This window comes from Rhinoderma darwinii, chromosome 5, assembly GCF_050947455.1.
Source record: "Rhinoderma darwinii isolate aRhiDar2 chromosome 5, aRhiDar2.hap1, whole genome shotgun sequence".
Taxonomy (NCBI): domain Eukaryota; kingdom Metazoa; phylum Chordata; class Amphibia; order Anura; family Rhinodermatidae; genus Rhinoderma; species Rhinoderma darwinii.
In genome coordinates this window covers 117,416,511-117,441,881 of record NC_134691.1, presented here as the reverse complement: position 1 = coordinate 117,441,881, position 25,371 = coordinate 117,416,511, and the positions used below count along the sequence as shown (strand labels likewise).

At 42.4% G+C, this 25,371-nt stretch overlaps 1 protein-coding gene across 2 annotated transcripts in view; it reads left to right on the top strand.

Annotated features, from left to right (window-relative positions):
• Positions 1-25,371, top strand: part of MPPE1 (metallophosphoesterase 1) — an 86,067-nt gene that overhangs the window by 33,221 nt on the left and 27,475 nt on the right. For both annotated transcript variants that reach the window (XM_075826438.1, XM_075826439.1), the window contains 3 exons: positions 17,091-17,171; positions 23,080-23,188; positions 23,581-23,655. In XM_075826438.1, the coding sequence (XP_075682553.1) occupies positions 17,091-17,171; positions 23,080-23,188; positions 23,581-23,655 (265 nt within the window). The remainder of the gene's footprint in view (positions 1-17,090; positions 17,172-23,079; positions 23,189-23,580; positions 23,656-25,371) is intronic.

The window sequence follows — 25,371 nt, the reverse complement described above, 5'->3', positions numbered from 1 at the left end:
GGCTCTTTCCGAATCATAAAAACATTAAAAGCCTTAATTGACGTGAATGGCAAAATGAGACAAAATTTTTTGTCCCTGCCGCACTTAAAAGGATATACCTCTTTCACTAAGAAAACTGTACTAATTAGGATAGAGCCAGTTGAGTGTATACGCCTATGACTAAAATCTAAGCAATCCTTTCTGCATCTTAAAGATTTGGGTTGTCTGAAATACCTTCTGTATAAAAGTCTTGATTTAATCTCAGCTTCTGAGCGAGCGCCATCACATACACCACGTCATGGAGCTGTGATTGGTCAGTCTGCTTTGACTGACCAATCACAGTGATCGCCGGCAGGAGACCGCTGTGATTGGTCCCCTGCTGTCTTACTGTGCCGATCAACTGTAATAAACAGTTGACGGCACAGTTCTGTCACCTTGTCCTTTGACAGGGTGACAGTTTTTAGCCAGGGCGCACCAGTACGTCCCGGTGCCTTAAAGCACTGCAATACAGGATGTACTGGTGCGGTAAGGGGTTAATCACCAACTGGGCGTGTATTTACTTTTGACCAAATGGGCGTTGTACAGAGGAGTGTATGACGCTGACCAATAAGTGACCAATCAGCATCATACACTTCTCATTGTTCCAGCCCAGCTTCTTTCACTGCACAATCACACTGTGCTGTGGATCATGCTGAGCTGGAACAATGAGACGTGTATGACGCTGATTGGTCACTGATTGGTCAGCGTCAAACACTCCTCTGTACAATGCCCACTTGGTCAAAAGTAAAAACACGCCCAGTTGTCTATTAAGAAACTAATTAGCATAAATCTAAAATTGCTCATAACTTGCTCAAAAGTGATCGGTTTTCAAAATAAAAACCACTGTTCTCTACATTACAGCGCCGATCAGATTATGTAGGAGATAGGGCATTTATAATCTGGTGGCAGAGCCTCTTTAAGCAAATATAGCAGCCTTAAAGAGGCTCTGTCACCAGATTATAAGTGCGCTATCTCCTACATAATCTGATGGGCGCTGTAATGTAGATAACAATGGTTTTTATTTAGAAAAACGATCATTTTTGAGCAAGTTATGAGCAATTTTAGAATTGTTAATTAGTTTTCTTAATGACCAACTGGGCGTGTTTTTACTTTTTACCAACTGGGCGTTGTACAGAGGAGTGTATGACGCTGACCAATCAGTGACCAATCCGCGTCATACACGTCTCATTGTTCCAGCTCAGCACAGTGTGATTGTGCAGTGAAAGAAGCTGGGCTGGAACAATGAGAAGTGTATGACGCTGATTGTCATGACACTATTTTTATCTACATTACAGCGCCGATCAGATTATGTAGGAAATGGGCATTTATAATCTGGTGACAGAGCCTCTTTAAGCAGAATATAGCCGTTCTTTGGCTGGGTCTTTAGAACTATGGAAATCCTGGCTTCCCCTCCCACTTTGACTCAGCTGATGCAGTCAGATTATCTGCCCGAGCAGCCACCTAGTAAAATTGTGCACGTAGGGCTATTTGGCTAAAGTCGTAGAAAAATAATCAGTGCTCTATATATAGATTGTGTGCTATCTCGTGCGAAGGTAGTAATTTGTTTGGTCCAACCCAGATGACCTTTTTTGATAAAGCTTCTGATAGGAAAAATGGATTCCCAACTCCTTAGGTGCCAGTGCCCTTTCGAAAGAGTCAAAAGTTGTTGTTTTTTTTTAGGAGGCAGAAAAATAGCGTTTTTAAGGGGAAAAAAAGAATAGGTTTCCAAAAAGATCAAAGGGTTTTTTATTTCAATGCCCAGACAAATACAAGAAATATAAAGGAAGTCATCAATGATGTCCAGTTTGGGAATATTCTCTTTTTTTTTTTTTTCCCCCCCCCTGGCCTGATTTGCACAAACATACAGATTCTAGATGTTGTCCAGTCAGGATTCTGTCTAGAATTTTCCTCCTTCCCCAAAACAAATTCATCCAGACTAAATGTGCCAGGAACCACTTAAAAATAGCTGCTCTGGAGGGAGAGATTCGTTCTCTTATCCAAAAGGAAGTAGTAATCTTAGTTCCCAGAGAAGAATTAGGGAAGGGTTTTTATTCCACATAGTTTCTGATGAAAAAGCTCAATGGCTTTCTGAGTCATTATAAACTTAGAACAACTGAACAAGTTTCTAAGCTACAAATTCACAATGGAGGTTTTTTTTTTTTTATATTGTTTGCTTCATCCTCCTCTATACCAGTTGCAACTCATGGTTTTGAATTTTAGACAAAGTTCCTATCTAGAAAAGGACTTGCAGAAAGAGTTGTTTCTACCATGTTTGTTAGTAAGAAGAAACTTACCTCTAACATCTATATAAAGGTCAGGAGAACCTTTGTCAATTTTGTGGGAGTAGAACCAGACCCACTGGGGACCCTGAAATATTCCTCTGATCCTACATAAAGGAGATGGGCTCTATAATGTAGGTAACAGCAGTGCTTTTTATTTAGAAAAACGATCTATTTTTACCACGTTGGGAGCGATTTTTAGTTTTATGCCAATTCATTTCTTAATGCCCAAGTGGCCGTGTTTTTACTTTGGTCAGCGTCATACATTCTTCTGTACAACGCACACTTGGTCTAATCAGCATCATGCACTTCTCTCCATTCATTTAGTCAGCGCATAGTGACACCGCGTTGTTCGCTATGTGCTGTCTTATACTGACATATTAACGTTACTGAAGTGTTTAGACATTTCTTCCAGCCAGGACGGGATGTCTATTCACAATCCCGACACTTCGTTAACGTTTATTTGCTACTTACAGCAGAACAAGCGTAATCTCGCGAGATCTCGCTGTAAATGACCGGTTACAGCGAGATCACACTTTGTTCTGCTGTAAGTACCAAACAAACGTTAACGAAGTGCCGGGATTGTGAATAGACATCCCGTCCTGGCTGGAAGGAATGTCTAGTCACTGTCTAAACACTTCAGTAACGTTAATGTGTCAGTATAAGACAGCACATAGTGAATAACGCAGTGTCAATATGTGCTGACTAAATGAATGGAGAGAAGTGCATGACGCTGATTGGTCAGCGTCATACACTCTCTGTACAACGCCCACTTGGTCTAAAGTAAAAACACCCCACTTGGGCATTAAGAAACAAATTAGCATAAAGCTAAAATCGCTTCTAACATGGTAAAAATAGTTTTTCTAAATAAAAAGCACTGCTGTCACATACATTATAGCACCATCTCCTTATTTTGGAGATAGGACACTTATAATGTGGTGACAGAGTCTCTTTAACCCTTTCAGGACCAAGCTAATTTTGGCCTTCAGCCCCATTTTTTCAAATCCGACATGTCACTTTATGTGGTAACTCTGGAATGCTTTTACCTATCCAAGCGATTCTGAGACTGTTTTCTTGTGACATATTGTACATTGTCATTGGGAAAATGTGGTCGATAAATTCATTGCTTATTTGTGAAAAACACCAAAATTTTGAGAAAATTTGCAAAAATTATGATTTTTCTAATTTTAAATGCATCTGCTTGTAAACAGATAGTGATACTATTTTTTTGAAATTCTTTATTTTGTTGACCCTAGAGGTCCATTTTGTAACATAAAGGGTACATAAAACAAGGCATTGCACATTTAGAGTACATACGCCAACAGCAAATGTACAAAAAGCATAAATACATTGTTATACATTAGTGTTCTGATTGAAAAAGAGAAGATAATGAAAGGGGATCTTAGTTCTCCAAAGTGAGGCTGGAGCTGAGTTCCCAAGCTAGAGAATGAAGAAAGAAAGTGAAAGCGGAAAGGAGAAGGAGGGGACCCTCCACAGCATCCCAAAGGCTGAGGTGCTATTCAGACTGACTAAAGGAATGTGGCTCTCGTATGATGTCTTTATAGGAGTCCGAATCCTGAAAAACTATCCACTGGGACCAAGTTTGACAACCTGGAGCTTGAGATAGTGATACTATTTAACATATTACATATGTCTACTTTGTTTGCATCGTTTTTTTAACCTTTTATTTTTCTAGGACGTTACTAAGCTTAGAACTTTAGCAGCAATTTCTCACACTTTCAAGAAAATTTCAAATGGTTATATTTTAAGGGACGAGTTCTGTTCTGAAGTGGCTTTGAGGGGCCCATATATTATAAACCCCCATAAAACACCCCATTTTGAAAACTGCACCCCTCAATGTATTCAAAACAGCATTCAGAAAGTGTTTTAACCCTTTAGGAGTTTCACAGTAATTGAAGCAAAGTAAAGGGGAAATGTACAATTAATTATTTTTTTTTGACAAAATTAATTTGTAATACAATTTTTTCTGTAACGCAGAGGGCTTTACTCGAGAAATGCAACTCAATATTTTATTGCCCAGATACTGCAGATTTTATAAATATCCAACTTGTGGCCCTAGTATGCTACTGGACTGAAACACAGGCCTCCAAACAAAGGAGCACCTTTTTTTTTAGAATATATTATAGGCACCATCTCCGCTTTGAAGAGGTTTTGTGGTGCCAAAACAGTGGAAACCACCCAAAACTGAACCCAATTTGGAAACTACACCCCTCAGGGAATTTATCTAAGGGTATAGTTAGCATTTTGACCCCACAGATTTTTTTTGTTTAATTTATTTGAATTAGTCTGTGAAAATGAAAATCTACTTTTTTTCTAGAAAAACATAGCAAGGAATGAAGGAGAAAAAGCACCCCAACATTTTTAAAGCAATTTCTCCCGATTTACGGCAATACCCCATATGTTGTATTAAACTGCGGTTTGGACCCACGGCAGGGCTCAGAAGGGAAGGAGCGCCATTTGGATTTTGCAGCGCAGATTTGGTTGAATTGGTTTCTGGGGGCCATGTCACATTTGCAGAGCCCCTGAAGTACCAGTACAGTAGAAATTCCCCAGGTGTGATCCCATTTTGGAGACTAAATCCCTCAAAGAATTAAATTAGAGGTGTAGTAAGCATTTTAATTCGTCAGGCGTTTTATAGATTTTATTAGAATTGGGCCATGGAAATGAAAAAATATTTTTCCCCAAATAATACGTAGATTTAGCTCATAATTTTTCATTTCCACAATTCATAAAGGAGAAAAGACCTCAAAATGTGTTACACCATTTCTCTTGAGTAAGGAAATACCCCATATGTGGTTGTAAACTGCTATTTGGACACACATCCGCACTCCAGCATTGCCTAATCTTTGACTTCTTCACTAGTATGTATCACAAGACCCCAAAATGTCATAGTTTCTGCTGCATTTACAGGGTCTACCAGTTAGGGCTAGCCAAAGATGACGTGTGGATTTAGGTGAAGAACTGCTGCACATATAAATTAGTCTGGACCATTGTTTTGCATTATTGCTTTCCGAGAGTCATAACTTTTTATTTTTCCGTTGATAAGTTGTGTGAGTTCTTGATTTTCATGGGACGAGCTCTAGTTTTTGTTAGTATCATTTTAGCGTACATGCTAATTTTTGTAATTTTTTTTTGTGAGGTGAGGAGACCAAAAACCAGAAATTCTCTCACTTTTTTTTAAATAAATTTTTAATGGTGTTCCCAGTGCAGTATAAACATGTTTACTTTACTTTATTCTGCGGTTCAATACAATTACGGAAATACCAAATTTTTATATAGTTTTTAAATGTTTTACTACTTTTACACAATAAAAGCACTTTTTTTCTAAATAAAATGTTTTAGTGTCACCATATCCTGAGAGCCATAACTTTTTATTTTTATTTTTTTGTCAACTGAGCAAAGTGAGTGCTTGTTTTTTTGCGTGACACACTAGTTTTTTATTGGTACCATTTTGGTGAACTTGCGACTTTTTGATTACTTTTTATTCCATTTTTTGGAAACAACGTGACCAAAAAAGTAAATTCTGCCGTTGTTTTTTATTTGTTTACGGTGTTCACCCTGCGGGATAAAATGATATTTTTATAGTTCAGGCCAATATGAACGCGGCGATACCTATTATGTTTATTGATTTTTATTTTTTTCTAATTATAAAGGACTTGGTCAGGGAAACGGGATTCTTGTTTTTATTACGTAAAACTTTTTATTTTTACTTATTTTTTTTTACACTTACCTGGGGACCTTTGCAGTGGGATGTCGGCTGTATATTACAGCCGACACCCACTGAAGATGAAGCGAGCACAGCTTCTGTGCCTGCTTCATGCTCAGGGCGTTACTGGACGCCCATTTGAGGGAACGCACCGCTAAAAAAGAACGTACAGTAACGCCCATTTGCGGGAAGGGGTTAAAAAGACCACCTCACTCTGAGGATTTATGCTGGGACTCCCATTGTTAGGACCTAGTGTGTCACTTAATTGAACCTTCTCAGTGCTGCTGTATGAAATAAAATGCAGCATGGGACAATAAGGCCATGCATACAGGAGAGAACCGAAGGAGGGAGCTGCCAAGCTTTGATTTTCTTCTTTTGCTTGCTCCTATCCCACACTGATGTATCCCCTGTTTGAATTCAGTGCAGAGGCAAAGGCACCACTTACTGGAGGATATAAAGGAGCTACAGAAGTGAATATTTAATATTCTATGTGCAGCTGATATATCATGCTGCAGTGAATAGAGTTCAACCTGCACTGTCTGCCACTACCTGTTAAGGAGCCATGGTTTGAAGGAAAGCAAGGTGGGTCATTCAAAAAATAAAAATAGAATGAAATTGAGAGGCTATTCTAGAGACGAAGGAGAGGTAAGCCATGCTGAGGACTGAGAAGCTGATTGAGTCTGACAAAAAGAAGGCTTTCCTAGGGACTGAGAAGGCGAGTGGAGCCATGCTGGGGATTTAGAGTAAGAGGGCAGGCAAGCTGGGGACTCTGAAGGACACTGTATAGTACTATGCAGTGTTCTTCATCCTGTGGTTCTCCAGCTGTTATGAAATTAAAACTCCCATTATGCGCTATAAGTCTCTGGTAGGGTAAACTGGGAAGATAGAGGCAGAAGACCCCTGCATATTCTGTATAGATATGTGTAATACAGTATGTAATCTCAAGTTACAAGACTTGGTACAGGGCAGGACAATATTTCTCAGATGCAGGGAATAAAGTACTATATGCAAACCATGTAATTGACATGACTTTGTGGTTTTTCTTTGTGTGTTTATTGATTAGTGTATTTTTGCATGTTTTGTGACTACATTAAACACTTTAACCAGCATTCTGTATACTTTTCTTCTTTTAGGCTGGGTTCACACAGAGTATTTTCCCGAGTTTTTTGATGCGGAAACCGCGTCGCAAGACTCGGCAAAAACGGCCCGAAAATGCCTCCCATTGATTTCAATGGGAGGCGTCGGCGTCTTTTTCCCGCAAGCAGTAAAACTGCCTCGCGGGAAAAAGAAGCGACATGCCCCATCTTCGGGCGTTTCCGCCTCTGACCTCCCATTGACTTCAATGGGAGGCAAAGAAAGCGTATTTTGCGGTGTTTTATGCCCGCGGCGCTCAATGGCCGCGGGCGAAAAACGCAGCGAAAAACTCAGCGAAAATCGGCGTGCAGGGAGAGGAAAATCTGCCTCAAACTTCCAAACGGAATTTTGAGGCAGATATTCCTCCTGCAGAATACTCCGTGTGAACATAGCCTTAGAGTACCACCCAATATTACATTAAAAAAATGGTCTTCTAGAGGGTTGGTCCTCTAAAAAGAAGATATCCAGTATGCATAGTATATAATGGAACTGAAATTCTGTCACCGAACATCTGGTCTAGATAAAGGGTTGGTCTTCTGAATGAGGTGGTCTTTTGGACAGTTTTCACTGTATTTATGTATGTTTTGTGTATGTGTGTGTATATATATATATATATATATATATATATATATATATATACACATATATACGGTATTATATTTACACTCCTGATAACTGTAGTTAGACAGAGGCCCAACAGTCCAAAGTTATCAGAGAAACTGACCTTGCTGCTCATAGAATCTAATTGGAGCTCAGCTTTCATTACTTAAACTGCTCTGGAAAACTAAAAATTCTGCTTTGGTTGCTATGGGCAACAAGGTCAGTCTTTCTGATAGACCGTTTTGATAAATTATGCCCTAGGTACACTGACTTTACATTTTATCTGATCTGTAAATTATATCCTGATGGTTTTCACATTTCCCTATACATTTAAAAACTTTAATGTAAACAACGTTTAACGGGGGGAAAAAAAAATGTCCCAGCACGACCACCACAGTAACAGCCACTGAGAGGGAAGGGCCAGAATTACTATATTCAGAACTAACCAATTCCACTTGTATTTAGAAAGATAATCTTTATCAATAGCATAGAAGCTCTTATTAAAAACATTGGCTAACAATGCATTATACAGATGCAGCATTGTTGTTTTATCCTATGTTTTACGTATGATTCTGCAGAAACATCCTCTTAACGTAGAGACTTGATATACAAACAATGAAACTCCAAAACGTTAAATAACAAATTGATCTCCGCTTTATTTCTACTTACAACCTGGTATCTTTAACAAGTTAATATCAGCGACAGACATAGAAAAGGGGTGATACGCCTACTGACCGGTTCCAGCTTTCAACTGCACACAGATCCTCGTTGTGGTCAGCGGTTTAATTCAAATGAGGGTATGTTCACACGCAGTGTTTTCAGGCGTATTTTGGGGTGTTTACGCCTCGAAAAACGCCTGAAATAAATGGAAGCTGAACGCCTACAAACCTCTGCTCATTGAAATCAATGGGAAAAACAGCATTTAGTTCATACAGGGCGTCTTTTTACGCCTGTTTCAAAAAACGGAGTGTAAAAAGACGTTCCGTAAAAAGAAGTAGCATGTCACTTCTTGAGGCGTTTTTTGGAGCTGATTTTCCATTGAACACTATGAAAAACGCCTCATAAAATGCCTGAAAAGAAGCCTCAAAAGAAGCTCCAAATTTCATTTTCAGCTTCAAAAACGCCTGAAAATCAGAGGCTGTTTTCTCTGAAATCAGCTTCGTAATTTCAGAAGTTTTTTGTTAAGCGTGTGAACATACCCTAAGGGTATGTGCACACGAAAACTGGCTTTTACGTCTGAAAAGACAGACTGTTTTCAGGAGAAAACGGCTGCGTCGTTTCAGACGTAAAAGCTCCTCGCATTATGCGAGGCGTCTTTGACGCCCGTAATCTTGAGCTGTTCTTCATTGACTTCAATGAAAAACGGCTCAAGTTACGTTTCAAAGAAGTGTCCTGCACTTCTTTGACGAGGCAGTCATTTTACGCGTCGTCGTTTGATGGCTGTCAAACGACGACACGTAAATGACTGGTCGTCGGCACAGTACGTCGGCAAACCCATTCAAATGAATGGGCAGATGTTTGCCGACGTATTGTAGCCGTATTTTCATGCCTAAATCGAGGCATAATACGCCTCGTTTACGCCCGAAAATAGGTCGTGTGAACCGAGCCTTAAGGTACTTGATTCAGCGCTTTAAAAGGAAATTCTTCCAATTTTATTAGTAATCCAGTTTAAAATACAGTGAGCAAAAAGGCCTACGCGTTTCAATTTTTTTTTATCAACCTTGAAAGCCTTATTCAAGTATGAGTGGTTAAGTCTACTTAAAGAGGCTCTGTCACCACATTATAAGTGCCCTATCTCCTACATAAGGAGATGGGCGCTATAATGTAGGTGACAGCAGTGCTTTTTATTTTAAAAAAACGATCTATTTTTACCACTTTATTAGCGATTTTAGATTTATGCTAATGGATTGCTTAATGCCCAAGTGGGCGTATTTTTACTTTAGACCAAGTGGGCGTTGTACAGGGGAGTGTATGACGCTGACAAATCAGCCTCATGCACTCCTCTCCATTCATTTACTCAGCGCATAGGGATCCTGCTTGATCCTTATGTGCTGTCTTATACTAACACATTAACAATACTGAAGTGTTTAGACAGTGAATAGACATTCAATGGGATGTCTATTCACAATCTCTGCACTTCTCTACTGTTTCTATGGTAGAAACAGCAGAGGAAGCGTAATCTCGTTGTAACCTGTCATTTACAGCGAGATCACGCTTCCTCTGCTGTAACTACCACAGACAGAGTAACGAAGGGCAGAGATTGTGAATAGACATCCCGTGGAATGTCTACTCACTGTCTAAACACTTCAGTATTGTTAATGTGTTAGTATAAGACAGCACATAAGGATCTAGCAGGATCCCTATGCGCTGAGTATATGAATGGAGAGGAGTGCATGATGCTGATTGGTCAGCGTCATACACTCCCCTGTACAACGCCCACTTGGTCTAAATTAAAAATACGCCCACTTGGGCATTAAGCAACTCATATGCATAAATCTAAAATCGCTAATAAAGTGGTGAAAACAGATCGTTTTTTTTAAAATAAAAAACACTGCGGTCACCTACGTTCTAGCTCCTTATGTAGGAAATAGGGCACTTATAATGTGGTGACAGAGCCTCTTTAAAGCGTACCACAGCTTTCAGATGACTGTCCAGAACAATCTGTTATATGTGTGTACCTGAGGAATAACTCTTTCCAGTACATCCCCCATGACCGCACTACAGGAGGTTGCCCTATTGACCTCTGTAGGGACAGGAAGACAGAGAGGTTAAAAGGCCCCTCCCACCACCCACTTGCCAGTGTTGTTCCTGTCCCCACAGGGTCAGGAGCAGAGAGACGTCGCTCCTGTATTACTGCAGGAAAGAAACTCGGGCAGGGGGCAAGATCGGGGGGTCCGTGCACTCCCCCTTCTCTTCCCCCTAAAGCCCAGGCTAACACCCCTCGAAAGAGGGGTCCCTTTGCTCCCACCCTGAGACACCTACCGGAGGAATCCTAGGCAGGGTTCGGGTAGTGTGTGGGGGCTGGGGATTCCCAAGCAGGCTTCGGCCTGGCCGCGGACCAGGTGGTGACCGGCAGCTCCATAAACGTGGATGCATCGGCAGGGATCCTCGCTGCGCCGCATAGCAAGCCTCAGTCGCCGGCTATGGCGGCTGCACTCCAAAGGAAAGAAACGAATAGCCGACCGGAAGTGACGTCGGGCTACTTCCAGTCCGCGGCCATCTTGGAAGGCGGGAAATTCAAAACGCCCGCATTTAAAGGGACACGCACAGGTATGTAGTTAGAGCTGATAACTCTAACTTGGATTATTTTTGTGGATTGCATATTGCATTGCCTGTTACCTGTCGCGGTATGGAACTTCCTCGTCCTGATGGAACTCCAGATATGTCCCAGGGTCACGTGAGTCTCACCCTTGGGGTAAGGGTTATGACTCCTTACGTATGCACACCATACTTTACCTACCTTCTGTTTTCTCTAGGATAAAGATTCCTCTCAGAGACAAACTGATAAAAAGAAGGTTAAAAAATGTGCGACTTGTGCAAAAAAATTGCCAGAGTCACATAGGAAACAATTGTGTCAGGATTGTATTGCAAAAATACTAAAGGAGGGGTCAGTCAGTAGCCTCCCTCGCCCCTCCTCAAGAAACTCCCTCCCACTCCCGGGCAAAAAGACCATGGATGGAAGTGGATCAAAAATATTGTCCTCCCTCTCAGGGGTCTGACTCGGAGCAGGAGTGTTATTACCTATCGGAGGGTGAGTTAGAAGGAGGAGAGGAACTTTTGCCTTCAACTTCTTCCACTCAAGAGAAAAAAAAATTTCTTCTCTTCCGAGATGTCTGATACCTTAATTCAAGCAATACGGGAAACCATGGATATTCCTGAAATAGACCAACCACATACCATCCACGATGAGATGTTTGGAGGTCTAACGGAAAAGAAAACAAAGGTTTTTCCGGTAAACGAAAATCTCAAAAGAATGGTGACAACTGAATGGGAAGATTCAGAAAAAAGGCTCTTCATTTCAAGAGATTTTAAAAACAGACTTCTCTTTGATCCAGAAGACACTAAACCTTGGGATGAGATCCCAAAAATAGATGTCCCAGTAGCCAGGGTTGCTAAAAAAACCGCAATCCCATTTGAAGATTCCTCGCAGTTGAAGGACGCCATGGACCGAAAGGCAGACGGGCTACTGAAAAGCGTGGGAATCTTCCTCTGCTTTGATCTCGACTAATATCGCGGCCACATCAGTAGCAAGAGCAATGTTTATATGGTTAAACCAGCTGGAGACCCATTTGATGATGAAGACATCACGACAAGATCTATTAGAATCTCTACCCTTACTAAAAATGGCAACCGGATTCTTGGTAGACGCTTCAGCGGAATCTATTAGATTTGCTGCCAGGAATGGGGCGCTCTCAAATGCTTCTAGAAGAGCATTATGGCTCAAAATGTGGTCAGGAGATACGAAGTCCAAGAACAAATTGTGTTCTATCCCGTTTACAGGGTCTCTGATGTTCGGTCCTCCCCTCGATAACATGCTGGAGAATGCAGCAGATAGGAAAAAGGGGTTTCCTGAAGAGAAACCAAAAAAACCCCCTCAGTTTGGGAGGTTTCGCCAACAGAGGGATCCTACCTTACAGAACTACAGCGGGAAAGGGAAGTCCGGTCGCTGGAGTTACCCCAAAGGAAAAAGGGGTCGAGGATATCTCCTTAACCCAAATAATTCATTCCAGCCCTCAAAGCAATGACGCCAAGAGCATAGGAGGAAGACTCCTACAATTTTATCCCAAATGGTCGAGAATAACCCAAAACCCCTGGGTTCTAAAGATCATAGAAGAAGGGTACAAAATAGAATTTTCCTCCATTCCTCCAGAGAAATTCCTAATAACCCAGTACCAAGCAAAAGACCTTCATCAGATCCTTATCCGGGACGTCCAGAAACGACTCAAATTGAGAGCCATTTCTCCAGTTCCCCACAACGAAATATGCAAAGGCCACTATTCAAAAATCTTCTTAGTCCAAAAACCAAACGGTTCCTACAGGACAATAATCAACCTGAAGGTCCTAAACAAATGGGTGAAATATCGAAAATTCAAGATGGAGTCTATCAGGTCGACTATTCCTCTAATAAGGGAAGAGGCATCAATGTGTACGATCGATTTAAAGGATGCGTATTATCACGTTCCTATCCACCCCGCGTACCAGAGATTCCTCAGATTCGCAATTTGGGACGGTCCTTCCATTCTCCACTTCCAGTTTGTCTGCCTCCCTTTCGGCATTTCCTCCGCCCCAGAATTTTTACAAAAATTATGGCAGAGATCATGGCATTCGTAAGAAGTCAGGGCATAGTAATTATCCCATATCTAGACGACTTCTTGTTGATGGCAGATACTCCGTCTATCTTAGACAGTCATCGGTTACAGGTTCTTTCCCTACTACAGGAATTGGGATGGATAATCAACTTTCAGAAGTCGAGTCTTCCGCCCCAAAAACAGAAGGTCTTCATAGGAGTACTGCTAGACTCCTCCCTTCAACATTCCTTCCTCCCAAGAGAGAAACAAATACTCCTACTGGCAGAAGTAAGGACATTTTGGGGGAAAGACGCCTGTTCCATAGGGGAATGTATGCGGATGTTGGGAATGATGATGTCTTGCATCCAATCTATTCCATGGAGCCAATTTCACTCCAGACCCTTACAAAATCTGATCTTGTCCCAGTGGGATCGAAAACAGAACTCCCTGAATTCAAGAATTCAAATTTCCGAGACTGTGAAATCATCCCTCCTGTGGTGGCTCTGCACAAACAACATAGACAAGGGAGTCCCTGGAGAATGGTCCCTAAACAGGGAAGTCTTTCTGTCCTTAACCCGAAGGTGGGGTTATCCACAAATAGACCGGTTTGCCACGAGGAAAAACTCACAAGTAGAGACATTCTTCTCCCTAAATCTCAGAAACAACCCATTGGGAGTAGATGCATTGTCCCAACCCTGGGGCATGGATCTGGCCTATGCCTTTCCTCCATTTCCTCTAAAACCAATGGTATTAAGAAAAATCCAGGAAGATTTGACAAAGCTCATCATTATTCTTCCCTATTGGCCAAAAATAAGTTGGTTTCCAATCGTAAAATACCTAGCGTTGGAAGACCCTATCATGCTCCCAGTCAGGGAGAATCCTCTCTCCCAGGGTCCCTTATTCTTTCAGGGAATAGAAACTCTGAAATTGTCAGCCTGGATCCTGAAAGGCAGATCTTGAGAAACCACGGTCTGTCAGATGAGGTAATTTCAACTATCTTATCAAGTCATAAAGAAGTTACCTAAAAAATCTATCAAAAAATTTGGAAGAAATTCTGTTCCTGGTATGGAGACCCAAGACCAGACCCCTTTTCTCCCAACATCACGAAAATCCTAGATTTTTTACAATCGGGATTCAAAAAAGGGCTTAGTCCTAGTACCTTTTAAAAGTACAGATTTCAGCCTTAGGAAAAAATTTTAATACTCCCCTGCTGAACATCGGTGGATCAGAAGATTCACTCAAGCGGTCTCTAAACTGAAACCTTCCCTAAAGAAATCAGTTCCTACCTGGGATTTGAATGTGGTGTTAACGACTCTTTGTGAGACCCCTTTGAGCCGCTCGACACAATTAGTATGCACCTTTTAACTCTAAAAGCTGCATTCTTAGTCGCTATTACTTCAGCAAGAAGGATTGGAGAAATCCAATCTCTGTCAGTCATAGAACCGTACCTAAAAGTACAAGAGGATAAGATCATCCTAAAGCTGGATCCTTCCTTTATTCCAAAGGTATCGACTGCTTTCCATAGAGAACAAGAAATAATTCTACCTTCCTGTTATCCAGATCCAAAAAACCAACAAGATGAAAAATTCCATTGCCTGGATGTCAGGCGAACAATTCTTCAGTATTTGGATAGAACCTCCTCCTGGAGACGAGATAAAAATCTATTTGTCCTGTTTGGGGGAAAGAATAGAGGAAAGAAAGCCTCAAAAGGCTCTCTAGCGAGATGGGTAAAAACTACCATACAAGAAGCCTACAAGTCCCAAGGACTATGTGCCCCACAAGGCATCAGAGCCCATTCAACAAGGGCAGTTTCGGCATCCTGGGCAGAAAGAAGAGAAGCCTCTATGGACCAAATCTGCAGAGCTGCCACTTGGTCAAGCCATCATACGTTTTGCAAACATTATAGGCTCGATGTTCTGTCCGATACGGATTTAAGTTTTGGACGGAAAGTCCTTCAATCCGTAGTCCCGCAGTGAGCATTATAATCTGGTATTGCTCCTGTAGTGCTGTCATGAGGGATGTACTGGAAAATAGGAATTAGACCTACCGGTAATTGTATTTCCAGGAATCCATCATGACAGCACCCTTACATTCCCTCCCTTATTGAATTCTGATTTGTGCAATTAACATGTCAGTTATTATCCCTAGAAATAAAATAGGGTTGCATCCATCCTGGTGTAGTCATTGAAAAACTCTGGCAAGTGGATGGTGGGAGGGGCCTTTTAACCTCTCTGTCTTCCTGTCCCTACAAAATCAATAGGGCAACCTCCTGTAGTGCTGTCATGATGGATTCCTGGAAATACAATTACCGGTAGGTCTAATTCCTATTCTCTGGCCATTATGAGTTTTATCCTGCATTATTTTTTTTTAGCAGTTTTCCCCTCTGTGTGCTCTCTAATTCTTTTTTCTCTGAGCTAGTGGGTGGAGCCTAGCTGTTATGTCCTCTATATACTGCACATGGAGAAGAGGAGAATCCTGCTCTCCTCTAGCACATATATAGAAGCCGCAGCAACGTGGAGGGCATCATATGGAAGCAATGAGCAGTTTAAAACACTTACTAGAAGCTGCAGCAGTTTCTGTGTCTCTGCTTCTCTATCGCTCTGCTCTTGCCCCCCCCCCCCCCCCATTTTACCTTGATAGACTTCTTTGGGCAGCTGCACCCTAAAACTTCGGTGAGCTGATAGCCAGTATTGTCTTAAGGAGACCGAGAAAGCAGTAAATTCGGAGTGAATCTACAATTAGAGGGAATGAGTGACGAGTGGAGACAGAGGCTTTTTTCTCTGATAAGTTACAAATTTGCTTATATTATTGATTTATGCAGTTTGTTTTAACAGTGCAGTGCCTATTTAAATATAAAAATTTTACTTCAGGGGAGAGGGAGCAGAGTGAGCAGCAAAAAGAGAGACACACTACATGTTACAGCAGCATCTCTAAGTGTGATATCTCGAGTGCTTGATTCACAGCTACACTACTCATTACTCATGTATTATGTCCTCCATGTTCCTGTTGCTTCTATATATGTGAAAGACAGATAGGAGAGAAATGTTTAGAAGACATGCTAGCAGTCAGGTTACACCCAACAGCTCAGGGAAAAACAAAAATCAGTTTCAAGCTGGTAAAGCTATTGATATAGTTCAAAGCCTTCTATCTAATGCTATTCATATGTTTCTGACCATGGCACCACGTTTCAGTAATGATATGACATCCTTAGTGTTTTTGGTGCACAATAGTATCTACAGATCGCAGCAACTAGAGAGCCACTATTATGGAATTGTTATTTAGGCAATTCCCTTAATGCTCCTGGTTACTGATTGGAACAAAAACCCACAAGCTACCTATACTCAAACATCACTCCAGTTAGCAGAGTCTAGGCTACCCCTACTTGTTCACCAGAACCAACCGTAAGGAGTGTTGCACTTTGACTCCACACTCTGCAAACGCAACCTGGATCCCTAGTAGCAGAGTACAGGTACAGCTTGAAGGTAATGACCAGACCAGAAAACTCAGAACAAGCAGGGAGAGTTTACTAAATCAGCTAGGGTAAAAAAAAACAGGATAAAACTGAGGTAGCCAAATCAGCAAGCAGAGGTATTACCAGTAGTCAGTGCAGACGTCAAATCCAGGAGAATGCAGATATAGCAAAGTCAGCAAGAAAGGGTTAATTCAGGAATACAAACGAAAGTCCGTTTACCAGGAAAGCAGTAGAAGCAAGGTGAGGTACATGGAGCAGATTCAGAGAAACCCCATCCAGGATAGTATAAACAATCACAAGCAAAGACTAAGAGTAGAATCAAGTTTAAATACCCCGCCTAAGCTCAGGATTCGACACAGTCATAGCCCTGATTCGCCTTTTGTCTCACTCTGACTGAGCAGAGCCAACCAAAGCTTGGCTGGTAGGCAAAGCAACCTTAAAGCAACGGACATTTAGATTGCGAACAGTCAGATGTAGGGAGCTGAAGAGCAACGGTTTGAGGGGTGTACGTATATACTTTTATCATGACCATGGAATAGTCTAATGTTTTTTCTTGTCTACTTTCTACACAGAATGACTGAACACAAACTTAACCGATTTGAAAAGACTTTTAATCTCACTTCTGGGAAAGTGGTTTCTCGTAAAGGAATTAAGTAAGTAGCGTGTTTAAAGTCTATGGAGACCTTTGACATGGACAAAATATTTTTACATATGTAGGTGGTTACTTAGAGATCAAAAAGTTGCACTACGTTATAGACTGCAATCTTCATTCCGTCATTCATTTTTAGAGCCATTGATATGCAGTTTGCAACCTGCTCCAGGTTTTTAAACTTTCCACATGCGGGCACGTCCCTCCCAGTAATACATTCTGGAGGGTAGTTCTGTGAGTCCCGGATGCTGCTATATTCACTAGCTCTTTTGAAGCTATTCTTCATTCTTGCTTTCTCCTTCTACAGTCCATGAGGGATCTCTTTACAGTTGTGCTGACAGACACTGATGCTGAGGAGTGTGTGATCCCTCCCTCCCTCTACAGAGTTTGAGTGGGTGCTGTCTTCTCTCTTAACACAGAGACACAGGAGCATTGTGCTGTCAGATCTATGTCAGAATCTGCAGCACCCCATAGCGAGTTACACTGATTTTACAGCAACAAAGTGGTAGGACAATTGGAGAATTGGTTAATTGTGTATTTATGAAGCAAAGGAACAATAATTTTTTTTTCCAATGCGCCAGTCTCCCATTTACCGATTTGCAGATATGAGCCTGCTGTCACGACTCTGGGGGAATGTGGAAGCACTAAGCTTCTCCGCCGTAGCGGAGTAGCAGCTGGCCAAAACACAGTCAATGTAAGTCTTTAGAACTAGAGTACATGTATAGAAGTACTGACCGACACATGGCGTAGCAGACGCCTCGGCACAGGTGACTCTTTGCGTGACAGATGACACGTGTCACAGAGGATGAACTCTACTCCAACACTAAACTTCGCTCGGGAACAAACACAATTATGGAATACCAGATACAGGAACACTGGGAACAAGATACAACTAAGGGACCATTTGCTAACTAACATGGGTAGACACAACAACGCTTAGGCACAGGAAGGAGGGCAGGATGCACAGGTATGCAATCGGGAAGGTTATAGTGGTGCATGCGCTTGCCCTATAAGCCACGGGCGGGAGCAGTACATGCCGGCGTCCCCGGGGGGAGGAGGACTGGCACAAAGGTAAACTATGCTGGCGGCCGCTGGATGAAACTGGATATCGGCAAATGGCGGCCGCCTGCGCTACAGTACCCCCGCTTCTTAGGACCAGAAAGCAGAAGGGACCTTGATGAGCACAGGAGCATCAATGTTCTCTTCAGGTTCCCATGATCTCTCCTCAGGACCAAACCACTTCCGGTCAACCAGATAGATTTTCCTCCTACCCTCTTCTAGTCCAGAATCTCCTTGACTTTAAAGATGTTATAAGCACCACTGGGAGAAATTGCAGGAGCAGGATATTTGCAGTATCGATTCAAGATCACAGGCTTTAGGAGGGACATATGGAAGGAGTTGGGAATTTTGAGAGTCGGATGCAGATGTAGCTTATAAGACAGAGGATTGATCTGTTGGAGAACCTCCAAAAGGACTGAGAAATATGGGAGCGAATTCGTGAGAGGGGATTTTCAAACGAATATTATTTGACAACCAGATTTTGGCTCCTGGAAGAAATTGAGGAGGGCTTTTTCTTCTATCAGCATTTCTCCTCATGCGGTCCACTGCCTGTAGGATAGAGGACTTGGTTTCCTGCCAGATATGAAGAAAGTCTCCAAATGAAGAGTTAGCTGCAGGTACTGAAGATGTAGCAGGCACAGGCAGACGAACATGTGGACGTTGGCTGTATACAATGAAGAATGGGGAAGAGGCAGTAGATTCACTCGTGTGGTTGTTGTAGGAGAACTTGGCCCAAGGAAGGAGCTGCACCCAGTTGTCGTGTTGAACAGAAATAAAATTACGAAGAGCATTTTCCAGTATTTGATCCTTTAAACTTGGCCGTTAGATTGTGGGTGATAAGTAGAAGAAAAGTCCAATTTCACATCAACAATTTTACAGAGGGCTCTCCAGAATTTAGAAGTAAACTGCACACCCCAGTCAGACACGATATGGAGGGTGCGGTCTGTGCAGACGAAAGATATCCTGTATAAATAAATTTGCCAAATGAGGTGCAGAGGGAAGACCAGTTAGTGGGATGAAATGTCCCATCTTAGAAAAGGGATCCACCACGACCCAGACAGTAGTGCAACCTGCAGAAGGAGGAAGGTCGGTGATAAAATCCATGGCTAAGTGTTGCCAAGGTCCATCAGGACTGGGCAGAGGTTGGAACAGACCAGCAGGCTTGGAATGAGAGGACTTGTCTTGGGCGCAATTGGTTCAAGAAGAAATATAGTCCACAACGTCTCTAGCCAGCGTGGGCCACCAGTAATGACGAGATATAAAGTCCAATGTCTTACGGACACCAGAGTGCCCAGCCAATTTCGAATTGTGTCCCCAGAGGAGAATTCTCTTCCTATCTGCAGGACTAACAAAAGTCTTTCCAGGGGGAATGACTCTAATTTGCAGAGGGTTAACGGCAATAATCCTGGAAGGATCTATGATATATTGGGGAGCCTCCCCAGTCATCCGTGTCAAATGACCGGGATAGGGCATCGGCCCTCACATTTTTATCTGCAGGGCGGAAGTGGAGCAGGAACTGAAATGGGGCGAAAAATTATGACCATCTGGCTTGGCGAGGATTTAATCGATGCACAGACTATAGGTACGTGAGATTTTTGTGATTCGTATAAATGATGAAGGGGTGAATAGCGCCGTCCAGCAGATGTCTCCATTCCTCCAAGGCCAATTGACGGCCAGTAACTCCCGATCTCCAATGGAGTAGTTGCGCTCTGCAGGAGAGAACAATTTGGAGAAGAAGCCACAAATAACTGCCTTACCCTTGGAGTTTCTTTGAAACAAAAGTGCTCCAGTACCAACAGAAGAAGCATCAACCTCTAGGGAGAACTGTCGAGATACGAGTGGTGAAGAAGTGAAGCTGAAGTGAAGGCGCTCTTGGGGCTGGTAATTGCGGACTCTGCCTCCGCAGTCCAAACTTTGGCGTTCACCCCCTTCTTAGTGAGAGCAGAGATTGGAGCAGTCAGAGACGAGAAGATTGGGATAAAACCATGGGAAACGACTCTGGGTGTATGTGGCCCCACTAGGCTACTCCGCCGTAGCGGAGTAGGAGCTGGCCAAAACACAGTCAATGTAAATCTTTACAACTAGAGTACCTGTATAGAAGTTCCGACAGACACTATGGCGTAGCAGACTTCTCGGCACAGATGACACTTGGCGTAGCAGATGACACGTGGTACAGAGGATGAACTCTACTCCAGCACTAGACTTGGATCAGGAACAAACACAATTACTGGATGCGGGATACAGGAAACCGGAACACTGGGAACAGGATACAACTAAGGGACCATTTGCTAACCAACAGGGGTAGACACAACAACACTCAGGCACAGGAAGGAGGGCAGGATAGACTGCGCCCATCCGTGGCTCGCTCCCGTAGGGTTTCGCATGCTGTCCCTTTAAGAGGTTACCAGGGTGCGCACGCCGCACCTTACGTGAGCGAGCCACGGACGGGAGCAGTACATGCCGGCGTGCCTGGGGAGGAGGACGCCGGCGCAAAGGTAAACTATTTTGGTGGTCACAGGAGGAAGCCGGATAGCGGTGAACGGCACCCACCAGCGCTACACCTGCTAAAGGATCCTCTGAACAAGAAGGCTGAAAGATTTGGCTCCAAAAAATGGAAAAACACCTAAACTCTTAGGGAACAAATTCTAGCATCCCTTCCAGTCCTTATGAAGGCAGTGGACTTGACTTCAGATGCTTCTGCTGATGCTGTGAGATTAAGCGCTAAGGCAGCCCATGCGCAGAGATACAGGATGCAAGTCATGTCTTTGTTCCATTCTGTTTGATGGGTGTAGTCTTTTTGGTTCTGGTCTGGATGATATCCTAGTAAAAGCATCAGACAAAAGGAAGGCATTCCCGGCACACTCTAAACATCTATACAACTCTAGACATCATCTAGGAGGGATACAGAATCAAATTTACACCATTTTCTAGTCGCTCCTCTCATCTCCACCACTCGATCTGTAAAAAAAAAGTTGACCTTCTCCAAAAGTCTGTAGTTATTCCTGTTCCAGAAGCTCAGAAAGGTCTAAGATTTAAAGAGGCTCTGTCACCACATTATAAGTGCCCTATCTTCTACATAATGTGATCGGCGCTGTAAAGTAGATTACAGCAGTGTTTCTTTTAGAAAAACGATCATTTTTGACTGAGTTATGACCTATTTTAGCTTTATGCTAATGAGTTTCTTAATGATCAAGTGGGCGTTGTGGAGAGAAGTGAATGACGCTGACCAATCGGCGTCATACACTTCTCCCCATTCATTTACACGGCATATAGTGTTCTTATTAGATCACTATGTGCAGCCACATACACACAAACAGACTAAAATTACTCAAGTGTACTGAGACTTAACAGCATTCTCTATGCCTTTCATCTTAATTCCATGAATACTATAGGAAGAAGGTGCCAGGGGCATCATTATAACTATAGGCAAAAAAAGATTCTGGTTCACTTTACTTCAGCTGTCACAGACTACTCCATGACCTCAAAAAAATGGCACCGTATTTTGCTCTGCGAACGAGCTTCGTTTTGGTCAGTGTGGGAGCAGCGCATGCACCGTTCCCACACAGACTGCGTACGCTGCAGAGAATGGAACGGCTCCCGTTCACATTCTCTATGGGGTTGTATATGCCGTATTCCATCTCTGTATGTGTTGTTAATCGACACATACAGAGATGAAAAAAAATCGCAGCCCCCATAAAGTAAAAGTAAGTAAAAAGTACAATACAAATAAATAAAATTTATTTTAATATATTAAAAGATCCGTAGCAAAAGCCCCAAGACAGACTTTTCTAACATGGATGGCTTAGATACAGCAGCTGAGCTTTATGTATGGTAGTATAGCTCTAAATAATGCAGCCACCAAATAATGGTCATAAACCAGTTCTACACACTAAAAAGTGAATACACTACAGAAACTTCCAGTGACTCGCAGGTGATGTCTTCTCTGATTGGAGTCGTTCAATGTCTCTTTTCTTCTCTACCTGGGCCTAGACCGCCATGATGACTTCTCCTAGTCATGACTCATCTCTGCATACAAACCCACCATCCTGCTGCTATCCCCAATGCTTTAGTGCCCCCTACACACAGGACCCGCTGTCACTGAACCAGTCAGGTCCGCGGGACTGACGGATTCAGTGAATAGCGAACGATACAGCTGCTCTATATAGAGAATACAAAATAAAATGCATTTACAAATTTTATAAACACACACTAATACACATTTTTATTTAAAAAAACAAACACTTTCAAACATAAGGCCTCACTCTTGCATATATCTGCTCCTTATTCTGTCCACATGGAGTGGGTGCTGAATATGGAGCCAATGTTATCCTATGGGGTTGATTTTGCATGCATTTTTCTCAATGCACTGCATATTTTTAAATAAACAGAATGTTCCAGGGGATGCCATATACCGTACTGTCTTTCTCCGTAGAAGTTCTCACTGCTTTTACGAGGGAATACTGTGTGTTTGAAGAAAAACTACGGACTGCAATACGGTTCCGCATCGCAGGACGAAATGCCGAAGTCCACCTGCACAAGTCAGTATTGTTCAGTATTTTGCTTCAGTATTTGGAAGCCAAAACCAGGAGTGGGTCCAAAAGACGGAAGAGGTGCAATTCTTTCCACTATATATTTTCTCTGATTATGTTCCACTACTAGTTTTGGCTTCGAAATACTGAAGCAAAATACTGAGCAGAATATGGACGTGTGCATGAGGCCTAAGTAAATTTACATTAATTCTTACTTTAAAATTTGTTCTATACGCTGTAGGATGATTTTCTGCAATTTTGAGCAGTGTGAGGGAAACCGATTTGTATCACTTTTTAACCAATTACCATCTTTCTTTGTTCCAGTTTTGTCTTGGTAAATAGTGTAGCCCTTGAGGGTGATAACTGCATAATCTGCAGAACGGCAGAAGATCAAATCGTAGAGCTTTCCCGCCAGCTCAATTGTTCTCGAATGGTAATATTTTCTTTATCACCTACTACAATCGCTCGTCTCCAAGCATTTGCATCATATTGGCAGTATATCTCTCTATTTACACAGGGAGGTGTGCTGCTGGCTAGCGATATTTTTCTTTCGTTGCATAAAAGATGTGAGCTGCCGATGAACGAGTGTTTACCTCCTTTCATCGGCTGATCGTTGCCCTGTTTAAACAGGGCAATGATCGGGAATGAGCGTTGGCCAGTGTAAAATGAGCCTTAACTTTGGAGGTATTCGTATCTGTCCGATACATTTTTTAAATGCTATTAAAAATGGTACAAGGATCCTTAAACTAATGAATTATGGAAAAAGGAGCTAGAAATAAATTTGGCCACATATATACAGTGTTTTTCCTTTTTTATTCTTGACAGAAAAGTCATAAGGACTCTGTGGAGAAATGTAGAAGTGTTCATCCCCTGCCTCCATCTGCTCCAATACTTTTACAGGTTAGTATCACGACTGAACACTAAGTGAAGAGGATCATTAAATATGCAAAGGAAGTGCAGTTGTCCTTTTGATATTTAGTCAAATTTCTAACAAACATACTTAGTTTTGAGTAAAGTGCTTGCAAGTTTTCCATCAAAAGAAAGATTTTGCTTATGTTCTTTAACACATACAGATCAGGGCTCTGGTACAGGAGTCTCCCTTGTGTCATTGGAAAGCAGGCAGCATTTCCCTTGCTGTATAATCATTTCATTATCTGCCATTGAGATCATTTTCATACATTACATTATGGGGTGTATTCTGTATTTGTTATATAAATTATTATTATTACAAAATAATGGACACAGTCTCCGGAATTGATACCAGTGTCTCTTTAAACAGAGACACATTAAATAAAGGCATCTAATAAGCTGCCCGTAAAGGGTTAAATTAGTGGGTGCTAAGAGCACTCCCTATAAGGTTGGGTTCCCACAGTGCAGACTTGCTGCAGATTTTGCATTAGTTTTTTAAGTCAAAACCAGGAACGGAACCTAAACAGAAGAAATCTATAAAGAAAGGCCTTATAGGTCTGCTCTCCTGGATCCAATTCTGGTTTTGGCTGAAAAAACGCATGCAAAATCTCCACTGAAAACTCAACCTAAGGCCTCATTTACACGAGCGTGTGCATTTTGCGCGCGTAAAAAACGCAGCGTTTTGCGTGCGCAAAAGGCACTTGACAGCTCCGTGTGTCATCCGTGTATGATGCGCGGCTGCGTGATTTTCGCGCAGCCGCCATCATAGAGATGAGGCTAGCCGACGTCAGTCACTGTCCATGGTGCTGAAAGAGTTAACTGATCGGCAGTAACTCTTTCAGCACCCTCGACAGTGAATTCCGATCACCATATCGAGTAACCTGTTTAAAAAAAAAAGAGGTTCGTACTTACCGAGAACTTCCCGGCCGTTGCCTTGGTGACGCGTCCTTGGTGACGCGCCTCTCTTGACATCTGGCCCCACCTCCCTGGATGACGCGGCAGTCCATGTGACCGCTGCAGCCTGTGCTTGGCTTGTGATTGGCTGCAGCTGTCACTTGGACTGAATTGTCATCCCGGGAGGTCAGACTGGAGGAAGAAGCCGGGAGTTTTATCAGTAAGTCAGAACTTTTTTTTTTTTTTTTACACGTTCACGTATATTGGGATCGGAAGTCACTGTGCAGGGTGCTGAACCAGTTTAACTATTTCAGCACCCTGGACAGTGACTGTCTCCTGATGTCGCGTCCCGCAACATTTTTGAACCCGGTGAAGTTCGGTTCGCTCATCTCTAAGACACTCCTTTTGGATGTTTGTAAACAGAAAAGCACGTGGTGCTTTTCTGTTTACATTCAGAGCTTGACAGCTCTTGCGCAAATCACGCAGTTCGCACGGAAGTGCTTCCGTCCGACCTTTGTGGTTTTCACGCACCCATTGACTTCAATGGGTGCGTGATGCGCGAAAAAGGCACGATTATAGAACATGTCGTGAGTTTTACGCAACGCACTCGCGCTGCGCAAAATTCACGCATCGTCTGCACTTCCCCATAGAGTAATATAGGTGCGTACGACACGCGTGAAAAGCACGCGCGTATATTACGCTCGTGTAAATGAGGCCTAAGGGCTAGTTCACATGACGGATGTCACGATACCAGAATTTGGACTTCGATACCGATACTTAGTTTAGTATTGCGATTTCGATACCAATTTCGAT